This window comes from Cygnus atratus, chromosome 4 (genome assembly GCF_013377495.2).
Source record: "Cygnus atratus isolate AKBS03 ecotype Queensland, Australia chromosome 4, CAtr_DNAZoo_HiC_assembly, whole genome shotgun sequence".
Lineage (NCBI taxonomy): Eukaryota > Metazoa > Chordata > Aves > Anseriformes > Anatidae > Cygnus > Cygnus atratus.
The window spans coordinates 32,722,007-32,740,946 of NC_066365.1; the positions used below are offsets into that span (position 1 = coordinate 32,722,007).

The 18,940-nt window shown below is 45.2% G+C and overlaps 1 protein-coding gene across 3 annotated transcripts in view; it reads left to right on the forward strand.

The window, feature by feature from the left end:
• FBXW7 (F-box and WD repeat domain containing 7) overlaps positions 1–18,940 on the forward strand; it is a 150,734-nt gene that overhangs the window by 114,434 nt on the left and 17,360 nt on the right. For 2 of the 3 annotated variants that reach the window (XM_035552926.1, XM_035552936.1), the window contains 3 exons: positions 5,183–5,265; positions 8,293–8,434; positions 15,874–16,008. In XM_035552926.1, coding sequence (XP_035408819.1) covers positions 5,183–5,265; positions 8,293–8,434; positions 15,874–16,008 — 360 coding nt within the window. Of the gene's footprint in view, positions 1–3,181; positions 3,325–5,182; positions 5,266–8,292; positions 8,435–15,873; positions 16,009–18,940 lie in introns of those variants that run through there. The other variant, XM_050710541.1, reaches the window with a different exon arrangement.

The window sequence follows — 18,940 nt, forward strand, 5'->3', positions numbered from 1 at the left end:
GGTCTTAGTTACAGCATGCCACATGACAAACTGGTAAAGGTGCTAGAAATGGTGCCAACAGGAAAAGAATTGGATGATGTGAACTTTTATTAATTAAGAGCTGGCAGGACTGACGGGGAAGAAGATTGGACTTGTGTCCACTGGAAACTAGGTAATTTTGGTGGAGACATTTTTTTAAAATGTCATGAGTTATATGCTGATTGTGGTTTTAAAAGCTTGAAAACTTATCTTCAGCTGAAACAAAATAAAGCCAACCTTTGAAATTGAATACATATGAAACGGGGAAACAGCGATTTTGGATTTTTCTCTTAAAGTTGTTTTGCTAACTGTAGTCTGCCCCAATGTATGCTCATTTGCGAGGAGCATTTACTTTATGCCATTAAGTGCGCTTGGAGCACGTTAAGTTACTGCAGTAAAGATTATTGCAAATGTCAGGAAAGATATGAATGGAGGCATCGTCTCTGCTGTTGGGCTCCCAGAAGCGTCGGAGGAGTCGGGGACTTATTTGTCCCCGTTAGGTTTTCCAGGAAGATGCAGAGTGGAGCTGCGTGACCCGCAGCGCTGCTGAGTCTTCGTGGTTGTGTCAGTTCTCCTCTGCTTGCGCAAGGTCTTAAATCATTCCTCGCGCTATTCCTTGCGACTGAGATCGTGGCGTGCTTGTGATGCTGAGCTTCCCCCAAGGATGGGGGGCGTTCAAGGCAAAGGAGGGGGCGAAAGCCCTCTCAAGAGAGAGGTGGAGCAGGAGCCAGAGGGGCTCTCCTGGGGCCTGGGGGAAGAGCAGGCGCCCCGCTGGGACCTGCTGCTACCCTGAGATGCACAGAGGGTGGGTCACTGTTTGGGAGGAGGTGGTAAGGCTGTGGAGAAAAACATCAGGTGGGAGAGATCCGTGTGCAGCTTTTGTCTTGTGCTCTCAGGAAGGTAGACTGCTAGACGAAAGACAGTCACCATTAAAATGTCAAAATCTGTCAGTGGTATCTGCAGCTAAAATTAGGAAGAACCCGAAACCCTTTGTGCGCAGAAATATCTGATGTACCGAGTGCTGCACCGCTGGCAAGTGGATGTTGGGGTTACTGCACGGGCCCTGACCGCGGCGCAGAGCGTAGCAGTTAAGTCAGTGATTTTTTTTTTTAACCGTGAGAGACTCTCTGCCAGTCATTATCAAAAGAGAAGGAATCAGCAATAGCAATACTCCGAAAGAGAGGAAAATAGTAATTTCTAATTATTATTCAACTCATTGACTGCTTACTCTGAAGCACATCTTGTTCAAAAGAGAAATCCAGTCACGCTGTCAGGTTGCGCTTGTCCGTGGGCAGGGGAGAGGAGAGCAGAGGCTGCTCCCGGGGCTCTCCTGCCAGCACCCGCTGGGACACCCCGGAGTGCCATCCCCCTCTGTGTCGGGTGGGCAGGGGCACCAGGAAGGTGGCAGGGTGCCTTACGTGTGCCCCTGCCTGAAGTCCCGCATCCCACAGCGGCAACGTTCAGCTTCCTTCGTGTCTGGTGATTTGGGTATTAATTTTCTTCCTGTGACGATTTCGCGTGTACACGCAGCCTGTGTGGGTTTTTTTCCTTCCCCTCCGCATGTGATGCGCTCGCACAGGAAGACAGTAATAGTCTCCAGGGATATGTACAGCTCTCTTCACGTCTGAGGTATGGAGTCAACTCAAGACCATTTTGTTCTCATAAAATATACAGCACTGCAGTTTAACGGGTAATGGCATAAATGCCGAGGTTAGATGGGCAGAGCCATTTCACTGGGAGATGGAAAGGCGAGGGCTCGGGGCTGGCTGGAGATGGCTGACACTGTGCGAAGCCGTCCTCGTGTGCCATGGTGCGGTGCCTTCACCCCGTCTGTGCGCCAACACCTCGCTGCTGCGCTCACCTGCACTGAAGTAGCAGTGAAGATGAGGAGTTGTTTAAGTACTGATGAGGAAGGTGAAGGCTCTTGCAGAAAGCAGTTCCTCTCCTTTACACGCGTGCTCCTTTCCATACCACTTGGTGCAGCAGGGAAAAGAGGGTTCCCCTCTGGCCGCCAGGAGCAGCTGCATGGCTGCTGCTGAGCCCCTCTGCTGCTGGGCACAGTCACAGGTGAAGGTGTTTTCAGCCCATGTTCTGGAGGTGCTCTGCACCCCCTTTTTGTTTTTCAACTACTCAGGCAGAAAACTTGGCAGAAGCGAACAGGGAAAATTGCAGAAGCTGGAGTGTCTCACTTCAGTTGGCTGTATGGGACCTAAACCAGGCTGCCTGGTGGCTGGTGTCTGTCCAAGCATCAACCCATCACCCGGGGGACTTCAGTGCCCTTGAATGTAAGCCTAGGGGTGAATGGGGCAGAGTCAGGGATGTGCGCAAAGGGGGAAGCCCCAGGAAAAGGAGCGGTCCTTAGCACGTGGGGGCCTGGGGCTGGTGCTGAGGTTCTGGGAGGATCTGGCCCAGGGGTTGCTGGTGAAGACCGGGCCCGGGCGCTGGGTGCCTCTGGCCGCCGAGGGCAGCAGGCCGTGCTGTGGGTCTCCCCGCCACCAGCCCTCGCCTGCTGCAGCGTCGCCGCTCCCCTGGGTCCATGTTTTGGCGCCCCTTATGTAACGCCTGGAGCCGGGGGCTTCAACTCCGGCAGCCCCGGACATATGTTATTATAAACCAGCGCCTATTTCTCCATCTCTATGATTATTATTATTATTATCATCATAATTATCACTACTATCATTATTTTTATTTCCCCCCAGCCCACCCCAGCGCCTTTCCTCGGCGGGGGGACAGCAGCGGCGGCCCCATCAGCGCCGCGGGGATCCCCTTCGGTGCGGGGCGGTGCGGTGCGGTGCTGCCTTGCTTTGCCGATCCGATGGGAGCCGAGCCGAGCCGAGCCGTGCCGTGCCGTGGCGGGGGCCGTGCCGGGCGCTGCGGGGCGGGGCGGGCGCTCCCCAGCCCCCCGGGCCGCAGTGCCGCGGCGAGGCGAGGCGCGCTGCGGAGGCGGCGGGAGGAGGGACGGGGCGGGCGCTGGAGGCCGGCAGGCAGCAGGGAGGAGGAGGAGGAGGAGGAGGAGGAGGAGGAGGAGGGAGCGAGGCCGGCGGGCAGGGAGCCGGGCTCGGCGCGGCGCAGGCAGCCGGGCAGGGCCGTGCCGAGCCGTGCCTTGCCGTGCCGTGCCGTGCCGGGCCGCCCCGCGGGTCCCCGCCGCCGGCGCCGCCTCGGCCGAGCATGTCGGGTCGGGAGGCGGTGACCTACCTGCCGGAGAAGGGGCTCTACTGCCAGCGCCTGCCCGGCCGCCGGGCGCGCAGGGGGAAGCGCGCCGACGCCATGGGCTTCTACGGCACCCTCAAGATGATCTTCTACAAAGTGAGTGCGCCGCGGGGCCGCACTGCGCACCCGGCACCCCCCCCCCCCCCCCCCCCCGGCACCCCCCCGGTCACGTCCCGTCCCGCCCCGCCGCCTGCCCTCCGCCGGCGGCCGCCGACAAAGTTTTGCCCCCTCCCGTCGGCCGCGCGGCCGGCGCGGGGAGAAAGTTGCCCGAAATAGCGGGAAACGAGCCCGAAAGCGGCGGCGGGGAGCCGCGGGGTGCTCCGCGCCCGGCGCTCCCGAGGCGCGCTGCGGGGGAGCCCCGGCGGTGCCCGCACGCAGCCCGAGCCGCCCCCACCGCGCCCGCAGCGCGCTGCCTGGTGGCGTTATCCCGCACCGCCCGGCCGCGCTCGCCGCCGGTGGATGCTCCTCCGGGGTTTGGGGAACGGCAGGGGCGAGGCCGGTGCTTCGGGTGCCCCCGGGGCGGCTCCGGTCCCGCGCTCGCGTGGGGAAACGCCGTGCTGTGTCCCGGGCGAGGCACGGCCGCAAAGCGGGGCTCCGCGGCCAGCCGCTCCAGCTGCTGCTGCGAGACCGCGTGGGGTTAAACCTCAGCCTCGCTGCCTCCGGGAGCCGCGCTCAGCCCCAGGTCCTCGATGGCTTTCTGCAGGGAAAGCCCCGAAGGTATTTGAAAAGTTAAAAAAAAATAAAAAATAATAATATACAAGACAACGCGATATGGATCATCATCCTGCTTGTTTGGGTTTAATTTGGTTATTTTTTATACAGGTAGACCGATACAATAAATGGTTAAATATATCCCAGCACGATATTAGAAAAGATCAAATCAGTGGTTTATGTAAGATACCAACTTTTAAACCGTGTATCTTAAAATGAAATTTTGGAGGAAACAAAAAAAAGGGAAATGGTAAAATTAAAGTCCGAGTTGTTACACAGGTAGTTCCTGCATCCTGCAGCTTGCAGCTGTAAGCAGCAGTAAGTATCCGTCTGCTGGTTCAAGTGCTCCGGTGTATCACATAATTTTTTTTTTTTTTTAAAGAAAATGAAAACCAACAAAACCCACAGCGGAAACTGCATTTAGCATCACAACGTCTTGCCGAGTCCAAAAGCCCGTGGTTAAAGATTGCCCAAATATGTAGAAAGTAATCTTTATTTGTCTGGCTGGGTAAATATGGCTTTCACTGGTTTCCATCTCGCTGGTAATTTTTGCAGACTGGCTTCGCCTTTTAGCAGCTGCCCTGCTCATTATTTGGTTTTGATCACATCTAATTGTGGGTGACATTCAAGGCTGAGATTTACCGGGTTTCATCCTTAACCTTTTTGTAAAAATGTCTGTTACTCTTTCGGTCAGCTTTATAAATGCTTCCAGTGTGCAACTTGAACATAAAGGGTGCCGGGCAAAAGAAAAGATGTATTTGAAATTTTTTAGGCCATAAAATGGTATTTGTTTTATAATGCAGACACGTTATCTGACGTTTAACCGTTTGTGTGAGACTTTTAGCAGTGAACCTGGACACGGAGAATGAAGGAGGTGGTTTGGTTCTTTCCCTCCCCTCCCTGGGGAACAGGGAGAGAGCAGTTCAGTAAATAAAGCAGCACCGAGTTCTGCGCACTTTTAAACATTTGCCTTTGGAAATAAAAGGAATGTAATTCCAGTGGGTTTGGGACCTCAAAACAGCATTACTGTATCCATGTACCGTATAAAAACATGTATCAAATATTGTTTAAAGTTAAAGCCAGAAACTAAAACGTTGCTTTAAATAATCTTGTGAGAGCTAACTTTGTTGAAATCTGCTATTCAAGTAAAAAGTAAAAATGGATTTGTTTTACAGAAGTATGTGCAAGTAAGGCTGGCCATGTAACTAAAACCATGTTGTTGCTCTTTTCTCTCACCTTGCAGATGAAGAGAAAGTTGGACCATGGCTCCGAGGTCCGTTCTTTCTCTCTGGGAAAGAAACCCTGCAAAGTCTCAGAATACACAAGGTAATTAAATGCAGTAACAGACCACTGGGTCGTGATTCTTGCATGTATCCCATCTTTCCAGTCTCGCTAAGCCTGCTTCATAGCTCCTCTCCATGTTAAAGCACTGCGAAGTGGAGGAAGGGGTGGTATCACTCACTGTTCATGTACTGCTTAGCTAATTTAAATCACCTACACTGAAGATGAGTTTTAATGAAGTAGCCAGACTTGCATTTCTTTGGTTGAGGTTTGTGTTTGATTCTAAATATAGCACACCCATTTACTTGGAGACTTTTCGAGGGCTGAGGCATTCCTGGGAATAAAATCAATCAGATTGTTAAAAAGGGACATAATGATAAACCCTATTACAAACTGTGATCAAATGTATCACTTTGCTATGGCAACAGGGATGAGAGAATGGAAATTTATGTAGGCAGAGCAGACCATCTGATCCGAACGGGAACACACGCGTACTTGTTACCCACGATGTGAAATTATCAAGGGCTCCTCCAGCCTGCTTCCGTACTACTCCGGAGCAGCACCGCGTCGCGCAGACAGCGGCACGTGTGCGGTCAGATGCCTCGCAGGGCAAAGCGCTCCTGAGCACGAGGGGAGGTGGCCGAGCAGGGCCCTGCGTGCACGCCTTACAGCTGCAGGTCCTACTACATAGTTGCCATAACGATTGTGCTCTGGTGCTCCACTGCTTCCCATCATTTTGGAGCTTACACCATCGCACATTTTTCCCCCGTAAGAAGCATCAGCCCTCCCACAAGCATCGTGCTTGCCACCTAACACTGGCTGGGGACGTTATTTCTGTGAATAGCGGTGGAGCGTTCAGTCACCGATGGGTCTTTCAAAAGTAACATGCATTTGATTTCCCTTCCTTTAAGAGGGTTAGCAGGTGATGAGAAAAAAGTTAGGACAGTGAGGGAAAACAGGTTCCCTGGTTGCTTTTGAGACAGAAACGCTGCAGCAGAGAAAAAGAGGCAGCCGAGAAGCACGTGTTGCAGCTCCCACGTCTCGTGCATTGGTAGTTTCTCCAGGCCTTTCCATTATTCTAGTGGAAAAACACTCTCATTCATCCACCGGGTGGTTCCTGGTGCGACACGCCGTTCTCTGCACTCAGGTAAAAGTAAACAGCTCCGGACCAAGGAAGGGGCGCTTCTTGGCAAGCGAATCTGTCGCACTCAAAGGAACCGCTGTGCTTGTCCAGCTTCCGCAGAAACCTGCCTGCCTGCTGCAGGTGAATGAGAGCAAACAGAAAAATACAGCAGGAACAAAAGCCTGCTGGCTTAATCTCAGGTCAAAGAAAGAGACTTTTAGATCTTATTTGGAATAGCTGTCTTTGAATGAGAACCAGTTCACTGCAGAAGGAATTAAGGTGTAACTGTCGTAGTGAGGCAAGCTCAAGGCTATGTATTGCTCAGACCCAGTATAAGCCAAAGTTAAGGGCCTTATTCTGAAGCCTAAATGAGAGGCCTTCTGCAGGGTCTCTGTACAGGTGATGAGAATGAGTAGGCTGTAAATACAGATTTTATTAAAAAACAAAACAAAACAAAACACTTTCTACTGTCATTGCTTGGATTTTGAGTCATTATTGACATAAAAGAATCCTTAAATAACATCTGATCCTCTCTCCTAAACTGTTTGATTATATTTTCTGTAATAATATTTAGGCAAACGATGCGGCTCTTGTGTCTGCTTGGTTCATTTTCCATAGGATCAGACGCTCTTTAAAATTGACAGTTCTGATTAACTTTGTTTGCATATAACAGGTAAAGCCAGTAAACAAACGTCATTAAGAGGATCCCTGATCTGTGAAACAGTATTTTGGTATCACCTTCTGTTTCTATTACTGCTCGGTGAAATTATCATCAGAAAGTCTATTCAAACCATTCTTTACTTTTCTTTACCAGCCTGGGTAAATGCTAGAACAAGCTACAATTGTCCTTCAGAACAAGGAAGAGTAAAGGGTGGAAGATTTGTAGATTTTGATGAGATACGTATTAAAATGGGCCTGCCTTGCATCATTCAAAGCTATTCCTCTAGCCAGTGAAATGTCAGTAAACCCCCTGAATAAATACCTGATAAAAAGTTGGGTTTATCATAAATAAAAGCAAAGGGTTTGGGTTGTTTTTTGTTGCTGTTTTTTTTTTGGAGTCCCACGACTGCATTTAAAATTTTAACGCTTTTGAAAACACTATAGCAGAGTTCCAGATTTCGTGGTGGGGAATACAACGTTGACATTCTGTGAACAAAGTACTTTACATTATGTTTAAAAAAAAGAGAGAACTCAGTCAGCTGTATGACTCTAGGCTCCTACAATAGCAGCTTAATCCTGGCTTTTTTTAAAGCCCTGTCCCATACGAATGAGCTGTTTTTTAACGTGTCAGAGTGAAAAAATCGAACTGTAATTCAGGAAGCACCTTTGGCTCCTTTTCCCTCTTCACTTTGCCGCCCTTTAATTCCCGTGTCACTCCATCAACACACAAACTTTAAAATGCTCCATACGAGTACTTCAAAGTCCAGTCGCAATCACCAGGGCGCTAGAATTGTTTGATATTAATAGCTCTTTGTCAACAAAAGTATATTAAGAGCTAAGAATAGCTACCTCTCCGTTTGTGTATGAAGCAGCAATAGCACGTCACATACAGGTGAGACTGAGCTCGGGCTCCCGGCACCACCGGTTGGAAGGCACAGTTGCAGCCCAGCAGAAAAGGACATACTCTGTCAAGGAAAGGGATATAAGAACACGCACCTTTATAGATAACCTGCCGGCCAGTTGATGGAGCAGTAGTTTTTCGGCCTTGGAGGAGTTTCCCCCTAGCTGGAAGATCAGTACTGCAGTGGTAGCAACAGGTGAATTTGTGAGCATGAGGGAGCTGGCGCCGTGAGCGGCCAACGGGACGTTCCCATGTTGTTGCCTTTGCAGGAAGCTTCAGACTTCAAGTAATAGCTGCAAATTCTGCACTAGGTTTCTTCCTGCTGCCCTAGGTTGTAAATGTTCCTCCATGTTTTACATGCAGCTTTCACTCTTTCTTTGTGTTCTAGTACCACGGGGCTGGTGCCATGCTCTGCCACACCTACTACTTTTGGGGACCTGAGGGCAGCCAACGGCCAGGGACAGCAGCGGCGCCGCATTACATCTGTGCAGCCACCCACAGGCCTTCAGGAATGGCTGAAAATGTTTCAGGTAACCAGTGCTTAGAGAAAAAGACATCTGGAGCAGCTTACCTCTGTGATTTAAGCAACGGCTGCTGCAGTAAAGGCAGTTCTCGCTGTATATCCCGGAATGTCTCGGTCATTGATTTTGTGTACTGTTGAAAAAACAAATGGGTAGCAACTTCAAGGAAATGCAGTTGCCCATTTTAGCTAGTTGCTGTAGAAACTCACAAAAAATACTACTTTCTCTGGTTTCTTAATAAAATAGCCCGTACTGTTTGATGCTTTCACATTTTCTGCAAATTCTGTCCAACATGTAACGGCTGCCTCCATGGCCTCAAGCTAACAGGAGACATTTTCTCTTGGAGACTAGCAAGTGTGAGTGCGTGGTTTGCTTCAGCGTAGGTATAGCACTAAATTTACCATAAGTCTGGTGTCTTCTAAGAATAGAAGACAGAGGAATGTTTAGTAAAAATAGGTTAAATGGAAACTCAATGTGTATTTTTACTGATGTTTAAGTACTGAACACAATGTCAGCTGGCACACGCATGTAACATTGAAAGGAGAGGGAGAAGAGGCTTGCTGTATCTTTCCAACAGCCCTCAATGATGTCTAAAACTTTATTTGACAAAAAAAAAAAAATAAACTAAAATACCCAATGGTGTGAGGCACAGGGGTACACAGTTCCACAGGTAGAAACCAAAGCCTGCGTGACACCAATTTGGTGGCAGCTAAGCCAATTTTGCGTGTGTTAGTACAAACACGCTTTGGGGCAGGCCTGTGTTCCCGTGGCACAAACTGTATCCCAGAGAGCTCTTGGCTGTACGGCTTCGCTGCCTGTTTTTAAGTAGGGATGGGTCCCATTCATTGATTTGAAAAATGGAAATATTATGTCTTCAACCCTTGATTAATAAACTGTTGCTTCTAAAAATGTTTTCAGAAGGCATAAGTAACTAATAGAGGCATGGTTTCAATTATGATAACAGACATTTTCAAAGATAGAGCAGCAATATTGTAGATATAGTAGCGGGCATACAATTTTGCAGGCAGGAGCGTGCTTTTGGCTTGATTCACACTGCCACATAGTACCATTGATCTCAATCACTGTCAGTTCTGAACATTAAAATAATAACGTAGAACTCCATTCCCTCTTTATTTTTACATATTTATAATCTGCTTAAAACAGCGGAAGTCTGGAATTAACATATTTTTGTACATATCATCCAGTTTCTTAAAAATGCTCACATGCAATTGGTACCGTGTGTCTTTTTTTAAGAGGGTTCATAGAAATATGTCCTTTTAACCGTTAGGAATCAGACTTGAATGGTACTTTGTACATTTCGTACTTAATATAATGCGATGTTGTATTTTTACGTTTTGTTAATGTTAAAGCCTTTGTACTGACAAAAGCTGTTTTTTGTGCAGTGCATAATGTGTATTTTCTGATGGAAGATCACTAGTTACCAATAGTTACATATTCAAAAAAATTATGAAGGGCTGAAGTGTTTGAGAGCATGACGCAAACACGCTTGACAGTAAAAAAAAAAAAACAATGCTGTTTGCTGTTTGGTCAGGATTGGGAAAAGAAGTCCACAAGCCCATGGAAACTTTGCCTATAGTTAGGTTGTTATTATTTTAGGGTCACAAGTACTGGTTTAGTTAATGGAGAAACTATGTTCTCCATTAACTGCATAATTAGATACTTTCAGGTTTTGAAAAGACTCAGCCGCAGCAATAATTCCTGGATTCTGATCTGGACTCTTGAGAGAGAGAGGCCTCTTTTTCATGTCTAGAGACCAGCTAGCAGCACTCAGTGATTACCACCCTCACTGGTAGTTTCTATTGTATTCTCAAAAGGGGGTCCCTTATTTTGGAACCCAAAGCTTTCAGAGCCACGTAGCTGCATTTCAATGTTGCACCTCCTTGGCTAATGCCAAGCACCTCATTTTCTGCATTTTTATTTTCCACATGGATTTTATGAAGGGGGCAAGGCTTAATTACTTAAACTTTGAGAGCACAATCTTAAAGTAAGGGGAGCTCACTCTGCCCAGAGGGCAGAATTAACTGGCACATGTAACATCATTCTTGCAATACAAAGATTTTCCCGTGCAGAAACAGAAATGGGAGGCCTTTCTTCTTTATGTACTTCATGCCTCCTAAGCCTGTTTAATAGCACTATCTTATTTTATGTGAAAATATATCTCCAATTAATTTTAAAGCTAAATTACCAGGGGCACATTAGCTGGACATATGTCCTGTTTGAAAGTAGCACTGTCCTTTGGCATAGAAGCCAGCAGTAACAAGTGGTACTTGGTTATTTTGAGGTTCCTCACCTGTACATTGGCCTTCAGTCACTCTCCTTTGTTTTTTGTTTCTTTTTTTCCCAAGTTTAAATGCAAGACCACTGAAATACTAAGAAAACAGAAGGTGTGTCTGAGTTTTGTTTTCTTGTTTTTCGTTTAAACTTATTTTTGTATGTTATTGCTGCTGTTACATTTTGTAGCTGATCTAGGCTTTTTATTGTGAAAATGACAAAAACTAGTGCAGAAAGGAGAAACAGCTGGAAGTGTGTTTGCACTTTCCCTTTAAAAATGAAGATGTATATTGATTTCAATGAAATGTTAGTCTGGAAACAAAAATAGAAAAGCATTTTGATAGGTTCAAGTCATTTAATTTCTTAAAGGCCTATTTATTTTTCCTGTTTCGCAGTGGCTCTCGGTTCCAGGTCTTTTTAAAGTCCACTATAAGATTTTTAAAACTCAGTGCCCAAGTGTATCTTTACAAGATTTTTTCTTTTATAAGAAACTATTTTTATTTTATTTGGAACAATAAATATTTTTAAGTCACCAAATTGCTTGCCATAAGGAAAAAAATCAGCTGCATGCTAAACTCAGTCAGAGACAGTACTGCTGTAAATATTACATTCTATTTTTCTCTCTTCATTCTTCCTACTTCATGTGCTTACACTGCTGGGTTTTATTTAAGTAACGTGATCAAAAAAATTTGGAATTTCCTTGAAGTATGTTGGAGGGCACATAGTGAGGCTGAAAAGTTGTTCCGTAGGGAGTAAGGACAGCACTCACTTTGAGTAACTAGTGAACGCTATTATTTTACCGCAGCTTGGAAACATTGTTTTCTCAGTGGTTTAGATAGTGTCCAAAGTCCTTCTCCCATTTCTGGCTGGCTAGAATACTGTTTCTTTCTTTCACATAAAGAGTTGCCTAGGTTGCCATAACTCAAATCACTTACCATTCTTCATGTCATACTCTTCCAAAGACGCTTGTGAATGCACACATGTACGAGAGTGGGTGGTCCACCTCTTACATGCAGCTGGCAGTAAAGATTGTATCATAAGCAGCATTACAGCATCTTCTACTTCATAGTGTAAGTTCAAGGTTTCGGTGGTGATGCACAGCCCTTGCAGCCACAATGGGAAGGATCCACGGTGCAGCAACATGCTGCTTTTGGCCGTTTTGCCATTGCCACCTTGGTTCAGAGCAGTAGTGGAGATTCAAAGCAAATCCCCCAATTTTCCCTGCTCGTTTCCCCTTGGCTTGGGTTGCAGAGCAGTGTTGGCACATACAAACTAGCCTCCTTTCAGAAGAAACTCTAGGTGAAGCCAATCTCTGGCCCACAGCAGGGACGTAAGGGGCTGCACCAGCCGATGCTCCTCTGGGCAAGCTCAGGTCACGTCTGGTGGGGATGCGCAGCCTGGTTCAGCTGCAGTCCTCCTTGCTGGGGGCTGCAGCACCCACTGCTCTGAGCCCCTCCGTTGTGACCAGCTGCTCGCTGCTCCAGATGCTCTTTCCTGCAGGGGATTTTGCTTACGTGCTACGTCTATCCAGACCAGGCTAACCTTTGAGATGGCAAGGTGCTCGGTAACTAACCCAGGGGCTGGGCAGCAGCAGGACCCCCGACAGCCCCTCTGCAGGTCTCTCTGGGAAACAGCACGCCTCCGTTAGCAGAATGCAGCGACAGAGAACGGCACCCTAAAACTGTACCACGGCATAACGTGTTCAAAATAGCTGTCCTTAAGATGCCTGGAACAGAAAAAGGATCTAATAGCTACAAACTGGAGTTGTGCAAACTGGAGTTAACAGGTTGGGGCTGCGTGACAGAAAAGCGTAGCTCATGGTAGAGTAGAGGCACAGAAACAGAAGGAGATGATGAAGGGAGAGGAGGCAAGTCAGGCGGGAGCGATGAGGTAGAAATCGTAGAAGCAGCGGAGATGTTTATGTTGATAGAAAGCTGTTTGGCTTGCCTGAAAAAGCAAGGAAAGAGGTTCACGCATAACAGCAAAGGGGAAAAGGAAGGGATATTTTTCAGGTAGGCAGTGCCACGGTTGCAGTAGCAGCATCCTGGATGATGAGATGGCATCAGCCAGACGAAAGGCAAAGCAAGACCTCCCTGGGGCACTGGGTAGGGACAAGGGAGACACTTTGTCTTAGGATTTCAGATCACTGAAGGAGCTCAGCAGCAGCAGTCCCTGTCAGGCTCCCCAGGGCTGTGTGAAGGAACCATGGAGCTGCCTTTCCTAGGGGAACCCCCCCACAAAACAAAAGCTTTGGTTTAGTTTTACATTAAGCTTAAGTTTTGAAGACAAGGAAAATAAACACATGCATTTTACAGACGAAGTATGTTCTTTACAAGAATCTTCAGTTTGAAAGGGGATCACCTGGTAGAAGTCCCAAGGTTTTCTGGACACTACACCAAGTGTCTCAGGCCTCTCCGGTCATCTAAAACGTTTGAAACTTTGCAAACTGTCTGGCACCCGTTTACTTTTTTTTTTTTTCCTCTCTTTGATATTTGTTCGCTGTCGTTTCTCATCAAAGCCACAAACTTACTTCTTCTGCTCAATGCAATTTTGTGCAAACAGATTAAGCTTTGGGGTCCAGAAACACTAATTTCCTAGTCTTGCCTTCATTAACAGGAACGGTAGTGTTCATCTGGCAAGATTACTCACTTCATCAGAATTGTTGCTGCCAAGCGCTTCCCTCACAGACCCTTCCTGCCTGTAGCTGGGGGGTCTGTTTGTTTAAATGAGAGACTGAGGGGACAACGTCCTAGAGAAAAAAACCTGTGTTAGCAGCTGATGGCTTAGAAAGAGCCTTAGGTACCTGTCCGTAGCCATCCCGTAACAATGGCTGGACAGGTGAAAGGGGCGCTACTTTTATTCAGTAGCATCTCTTTGCAATTCTTGTATCATCTCCGTTCTCTGTGCAGCTCCGAATTGCATTTTAAAAATAGAAATGCAAGAGAGGTACAGACGGTGCACAGTGAAATTATTAATTAATAATGTGTTCACAACTGCCATCAGTGTTTGCCACAACAATGCACAATGCTATTCGGGTTGATTTGTTTTAATTTAATGTAGCTGCTTATAGATTAAGAGTAGGCTGACCTTGGAAACTTAGAGCGTGAGGAAGTAGCACAGGTATTAGTTTTCCTTTTTTAATTCTCCTAAATTCAAATGCAGCTGACAGCTAAGATGAAAGATTCCAACCACTTGTACCTAGCACCAGCAAAGCTTGGGGTAAGTGGAACAAACAATTGGAAAGGCGGAGAGAGAAACAGTTCTTCAGTGCCTGATAGATGGAGAACTGTTCTGGGATGCGGATGTTTCCATCGAAGGAAATTGATAATGAAAGCTATTTGTAACAATACTGCTGCAATTTACGCTGAGAGATTTGTTTCTTTTTAACACTGTGAGGTGTTGGCGACCTGAGATCTACTAACACCTGAGGTACAGAAACCCGGATCTCTCGCGGTGACGATATAATACACGCGTGGGGATGGGGAATGCTTTCCTGGCAGCTTAGGCCGTGTTCCCAGTCACCAGCAGTGTGTGCAGAGGCTCAGCTCACAGGAGCTCCCTTCCTCAGCCCCTTCCCCTCGGCCCCTCCGTCACGGCAGATGTCAGGCCCTCCTGTGTGCCTGCTGTGGAGCAGGAGCGTGCAGATGGGTGGCTGGGCCACTGCACTGAGTGCTTGGTGGTAGCTCCTGGCATGTGCTCCCTCCGGAGCTAAGGCAGCCCTCTGCGAGCACAGGGGCACCTGAAAGCCAGGTGGGCCGGCCTTTGGGCAAATGGTACTTCTCTTGGCATTCCCAATGCTTTGAAACCTTAATCACGGAAAAATGACGCAACATGATGATTTTTTCACAGCAAGTAGAGCAGGATATTTATCTGCTTTTCCTTCAGAAATCCCCCCTTCTCCTTCCCTTGCCTTGTTGTTGTACAGAAACTTGACAGAATTGCCCATGTTGTAGTGTTGCAGAGACCTGAGTTAATGGTCAGGCTCACATCCAGAGAACAGGAATGTACAGCATAAGCAGTAAAGGTCCTTAGATACATGGCAGATTAGTACAGAGATCTTAATTCTAAGATATCTTGCCTTTTTTTAAAATTTAATTTCTCTTAGCCTCTCACCATAACTGTAATATAATTTGTATGTGCTAATTTACTTGTAAATGTCACTCTGGAAGACATTGAAGAATGTGGATGTGAATTTGCTCTCAAAAACTGTGATGTCTCATTTTCTCTCCTCTCTAAGGCTTTATTCATGCTCTAATTCTGTTGCTAAATCAGTTAGCAATGGCTGTTGTGTTTTTTTTTTCCAGTAGAAATTATTTTTTCTTTAAATTGTTTTCATGTAACAAATCTAAACTCTTTGATGAGCACAGATGAGTTTAAGACATGCTTTTCAGATGTGCAGTGTACTCAGTTTCTAATTTTTTTCTACAAATGATGCTACTAATCTGCTATGCTCTCAGACGAGTGCCTTATTAAAATCTTCAAATTTTATGATGCCCATTAGTAAAAATGTGAAGTAAGAAAATTTCCCGTCAAAATTCCCTGTTTATTCAAGTATAAATTGATACCTACAAACACACGTAGGTTTATAGCCAGGATCCTGAAATACATCATTGTCGCTTAGGGACACACCACAGTAGTAAGCAGGCAGTAAGCCAACGTATTTCTAGAAAAAGTTTCTTTTCTTTCCTTTCCTCTCATTCCACTGAAAACTTTTGGTCTATCAGATGAAACACTAAGGTTAAAAGTTGTCATCTCACTTGAACGTAAAACGGAGAAAGAGAGCGCGCGCGTTCTGTTGCAACCCCTTCATTGTCAGTAATATGTGCATAGATTTCATCAACTTCAAAAGAAGCTTAATTATTTTAATTATTATTATTAAATATTATTATCTATTTAATTGCTAATCTGTATGTGTGTGTATAACAAATTCTTTCTTAGCTTAAGAATCAATGTAGTAATTTGGAATATTTTGTGTTGATTAACTTCTCATTTTTGTGTAATTTACATGAGCATTTATCTTGCTGGCTTTTTATATGCTTGTATATAGGTCAGCAAAGAAACTTAACTTGTCTTTTTTTTTTTTGAAAAAGCAATGGCACTTACTAATATAAACTACGCTTAATGTTTCTTTTTTTTTATTATTTATTTTCTTGCAGAGCTGGAGTGGACCAGAGAAATTACTTGCTTTAGATGAACTTATTGACAGTTGTGAACCAACACAAGTAAAACACATGATGCAAGTGATAGAGCCCCAGTTTCAAAGAGACTTCATTTCCTTGCTCCCAAAAGAGGTGAGAAATACAGGGTAATACAGTACTGGGCAGTGCATCATCTGCTACCTTTTAAATACTTCCATGCTAATTGTGGCGTTCATTTTTGCCAACATAATGAAGTAAACTGATGTTAAAAAGGTCCGTAAGTTGATACACTGCCATACCATAGTAACTGTCGTTTCACGTTAACATACCTTTATGTTTTGATAGGCATTTAGATACCTGGAAATATGGATGGCTCTGTTAAACAAAGTCCCCATAGCTTTACAAATATCTCTGTATCTTAATTGGGCTGGTGGCTGTATTTTTGTTTTGAGAACTAGTTCTTTTATATAGAATGCACACGCACATTTTCTCCAGGTGTAAGGCCTCTCTGCACGTTATTCTGTAAGGATAAGCACTGTTGTTTAATGCTTTAAGTAATATTTTTTTGGTGAATATTAGTTTTGAATTTATTTTAAACAAACTAAACCCTAAAGTTTGTACTGAAAAAAACAACCAAAGTAAACCCAGAAAAGCCCTTCTTGCTAAGGATAAAGGCAAGCCCTAATTAACTAGATATCCTGCAGTAAATCCTTTACGGCAAATCTGATCATATTGTATCAGGTTAAGGAGAAGCTAAGACTTAGATTTGAGTGTGTGCTTTGCAGCATGTGTAAGTAAATGTCATCCACAGAAGAGTAATTCCTGATGTCCTCACAACTAGAACATGGGATTAGACATGAAGGATTATAAACCCAGTTTGCTACAATCGTTAAATGAATGCATTTCATTTCACTTAGAAATGATATTTCTCACCCCAACTGATTTTAGCAAATGGGAACTTGTTTTGTTGTCTGGAGTGAGGAGGCAGTGCTTTTTTTTTTTTTTTTTGCCAGAGTTACCTGTTGGGTTTGCCACGTGAAACTTTACCATGAGGGCTGGTATTTGGAAGTCTTCATTTACCAACACATTTAAAAGCAAGTTCTTAGTAGATACTCTGGTGCTGGGATTTGGTTGCTATGTTTAATATGCCCTTACTTACTGTGGAGGCTGTTCTGCATCTCCATTTCTCAACATTCTTTCTGGTGTATGTTCTATTTTTGAAATACTGAGATGTACATGACCCTTCTTCCCGTTTATCTACTATCATATCTTTGTGGATTAGGAAATGTCACAACCTTCCCTTGGGTTTTGCTGGTTAGCATTTGTAAGGCTCGGAAGCAGTTTATGCAGTGAATGTTGGCTTAGTACACATGACGTAAGTATTTACAGAAGCGCTCTGTGTGGTAGCCTTCATGTTATGTAGGGGATGCTGGGGGAGGAGAAGGGTCTGGAAGACCTCTGGGCTGTTGCCACGTTCATAAAGAAGCTGCCCAAGGCAGCCTTAGTTCAGAGGCAGAGGAAGAAAGACTCTATCTAGATTTTGGGGAAACAGAAGATATTTTGTCACTTCTGCACTTCCTATTAAATCAAAAATCTTAATAATCGATAACAGTAACTCACAGCTGAGTTAGCTTTCTTTGCCTGACTTAGTGCCAAAACTAACTCAAGTACAACCAGTGATGCAGTTGCATTGTAACTAATGATCACGTTGTTATTCAGTTTTAGCAATTTCTTCACAATAAGGGTTTGCTATTTAGCTGTAAAATATTTCTTATCTCTTATTTGTTCCTTAACTCCACCGTAAGATACATGTGTTTAATTTTATTTATTTTTAGTGGTTGTTCTTGCCTTTTGAAACCAGAATTGTCAAGTGCTTAGTTTCATGAAAGGCTGGCTTGGCCATGGAAGCTGGCTTAAATCATTTTTGCTTCCTAGCCCCCAGTCACTGTCACCAAAATTAACTGAGTTAACAAAACAAAACAAATCAAGCTAACTCCATCTCTTCTCCATTTTGAAGATCATTAACCCAGATCTCTTCTGTCCCCTGCCACTCACGCTGGTTTCAGCAGGGGGTGATGACTAAGTGGGGGGAAGCAAGAATAATTTGGTAGGGTCAGTAATTCTGTAAGCCGGCTTCCCTACCAAAGCCAGCATCCTGTGAACGCGCGCTCTCTTGAGTTGTCACTCTGCATTAACATCTCGAGGTATCTCCCACGTCGTGTTGTGGTATGCAATGCGGGGATTTTATTACCTAACCAGGACAGGAAGCACATTCGAGCAGGAGGCCGCTTCTTCCAAAATGCTTTCAGTAATAGAGAGACAGTAACTTAATACCTGAATAACCAAGAAAATGTTTGCTTTCCTCCTGAGGAAACCTGCAGTCAAACAATTAATCTGAAATAATACTTGTTTTCTTACGGAGCAATTAGAAATAATTATTGAAATTACTTGTTTGTGAAAACCAGGTCTGGAAATCAACAGATTAGAGGAGTGTTGTTGAAATCTGCCAAAATCTTGTTGGTGCCATGGTATGAGTGGAAGAGAAAGTGAGAGGCAGCTTATCATTGGGTATAATTAACACTGCAAAGGGGAGTAGGCCTAGGTACAGCTGAGTCAAAGGTCAATCTTTGCTACCTGAAGCCTTCTTACAACTAGGCCCATGAACAGTGACAGAGGGCCTTCATCTTTTGTGTGCTGCTCATCCTAAAGTCGACTGTGAGTTGTGTTGACCCTTGATGACTACTTAGCCAACTATAGTCTAAAATAAATGTCACCCATATGTAACCTGTTTTAAAAATCAGTCAGCTCACAGGTTTTAATTAACGCTACTTTAGCAAACATTCATACCTGTATAGATAGGACAAGTGATATTTAAACAAACTCTTCTGTCGGTTAAGGAACATCCAGCAAAAATGGAAAGGCTCTGTTCCATGCTTTGAGTCTTGCTGTGTGTGAGACCATCTATCTGAGTCTGTTAGGAAACAGTTTCTTAAATATTTTTACATATCAGGAATTAAGTCAGAAAGTCTAAAAGGACGGGTACAGTTGCTGCTCTTGTATCAGAGAGCCTTTCAGCAAAGCCTAA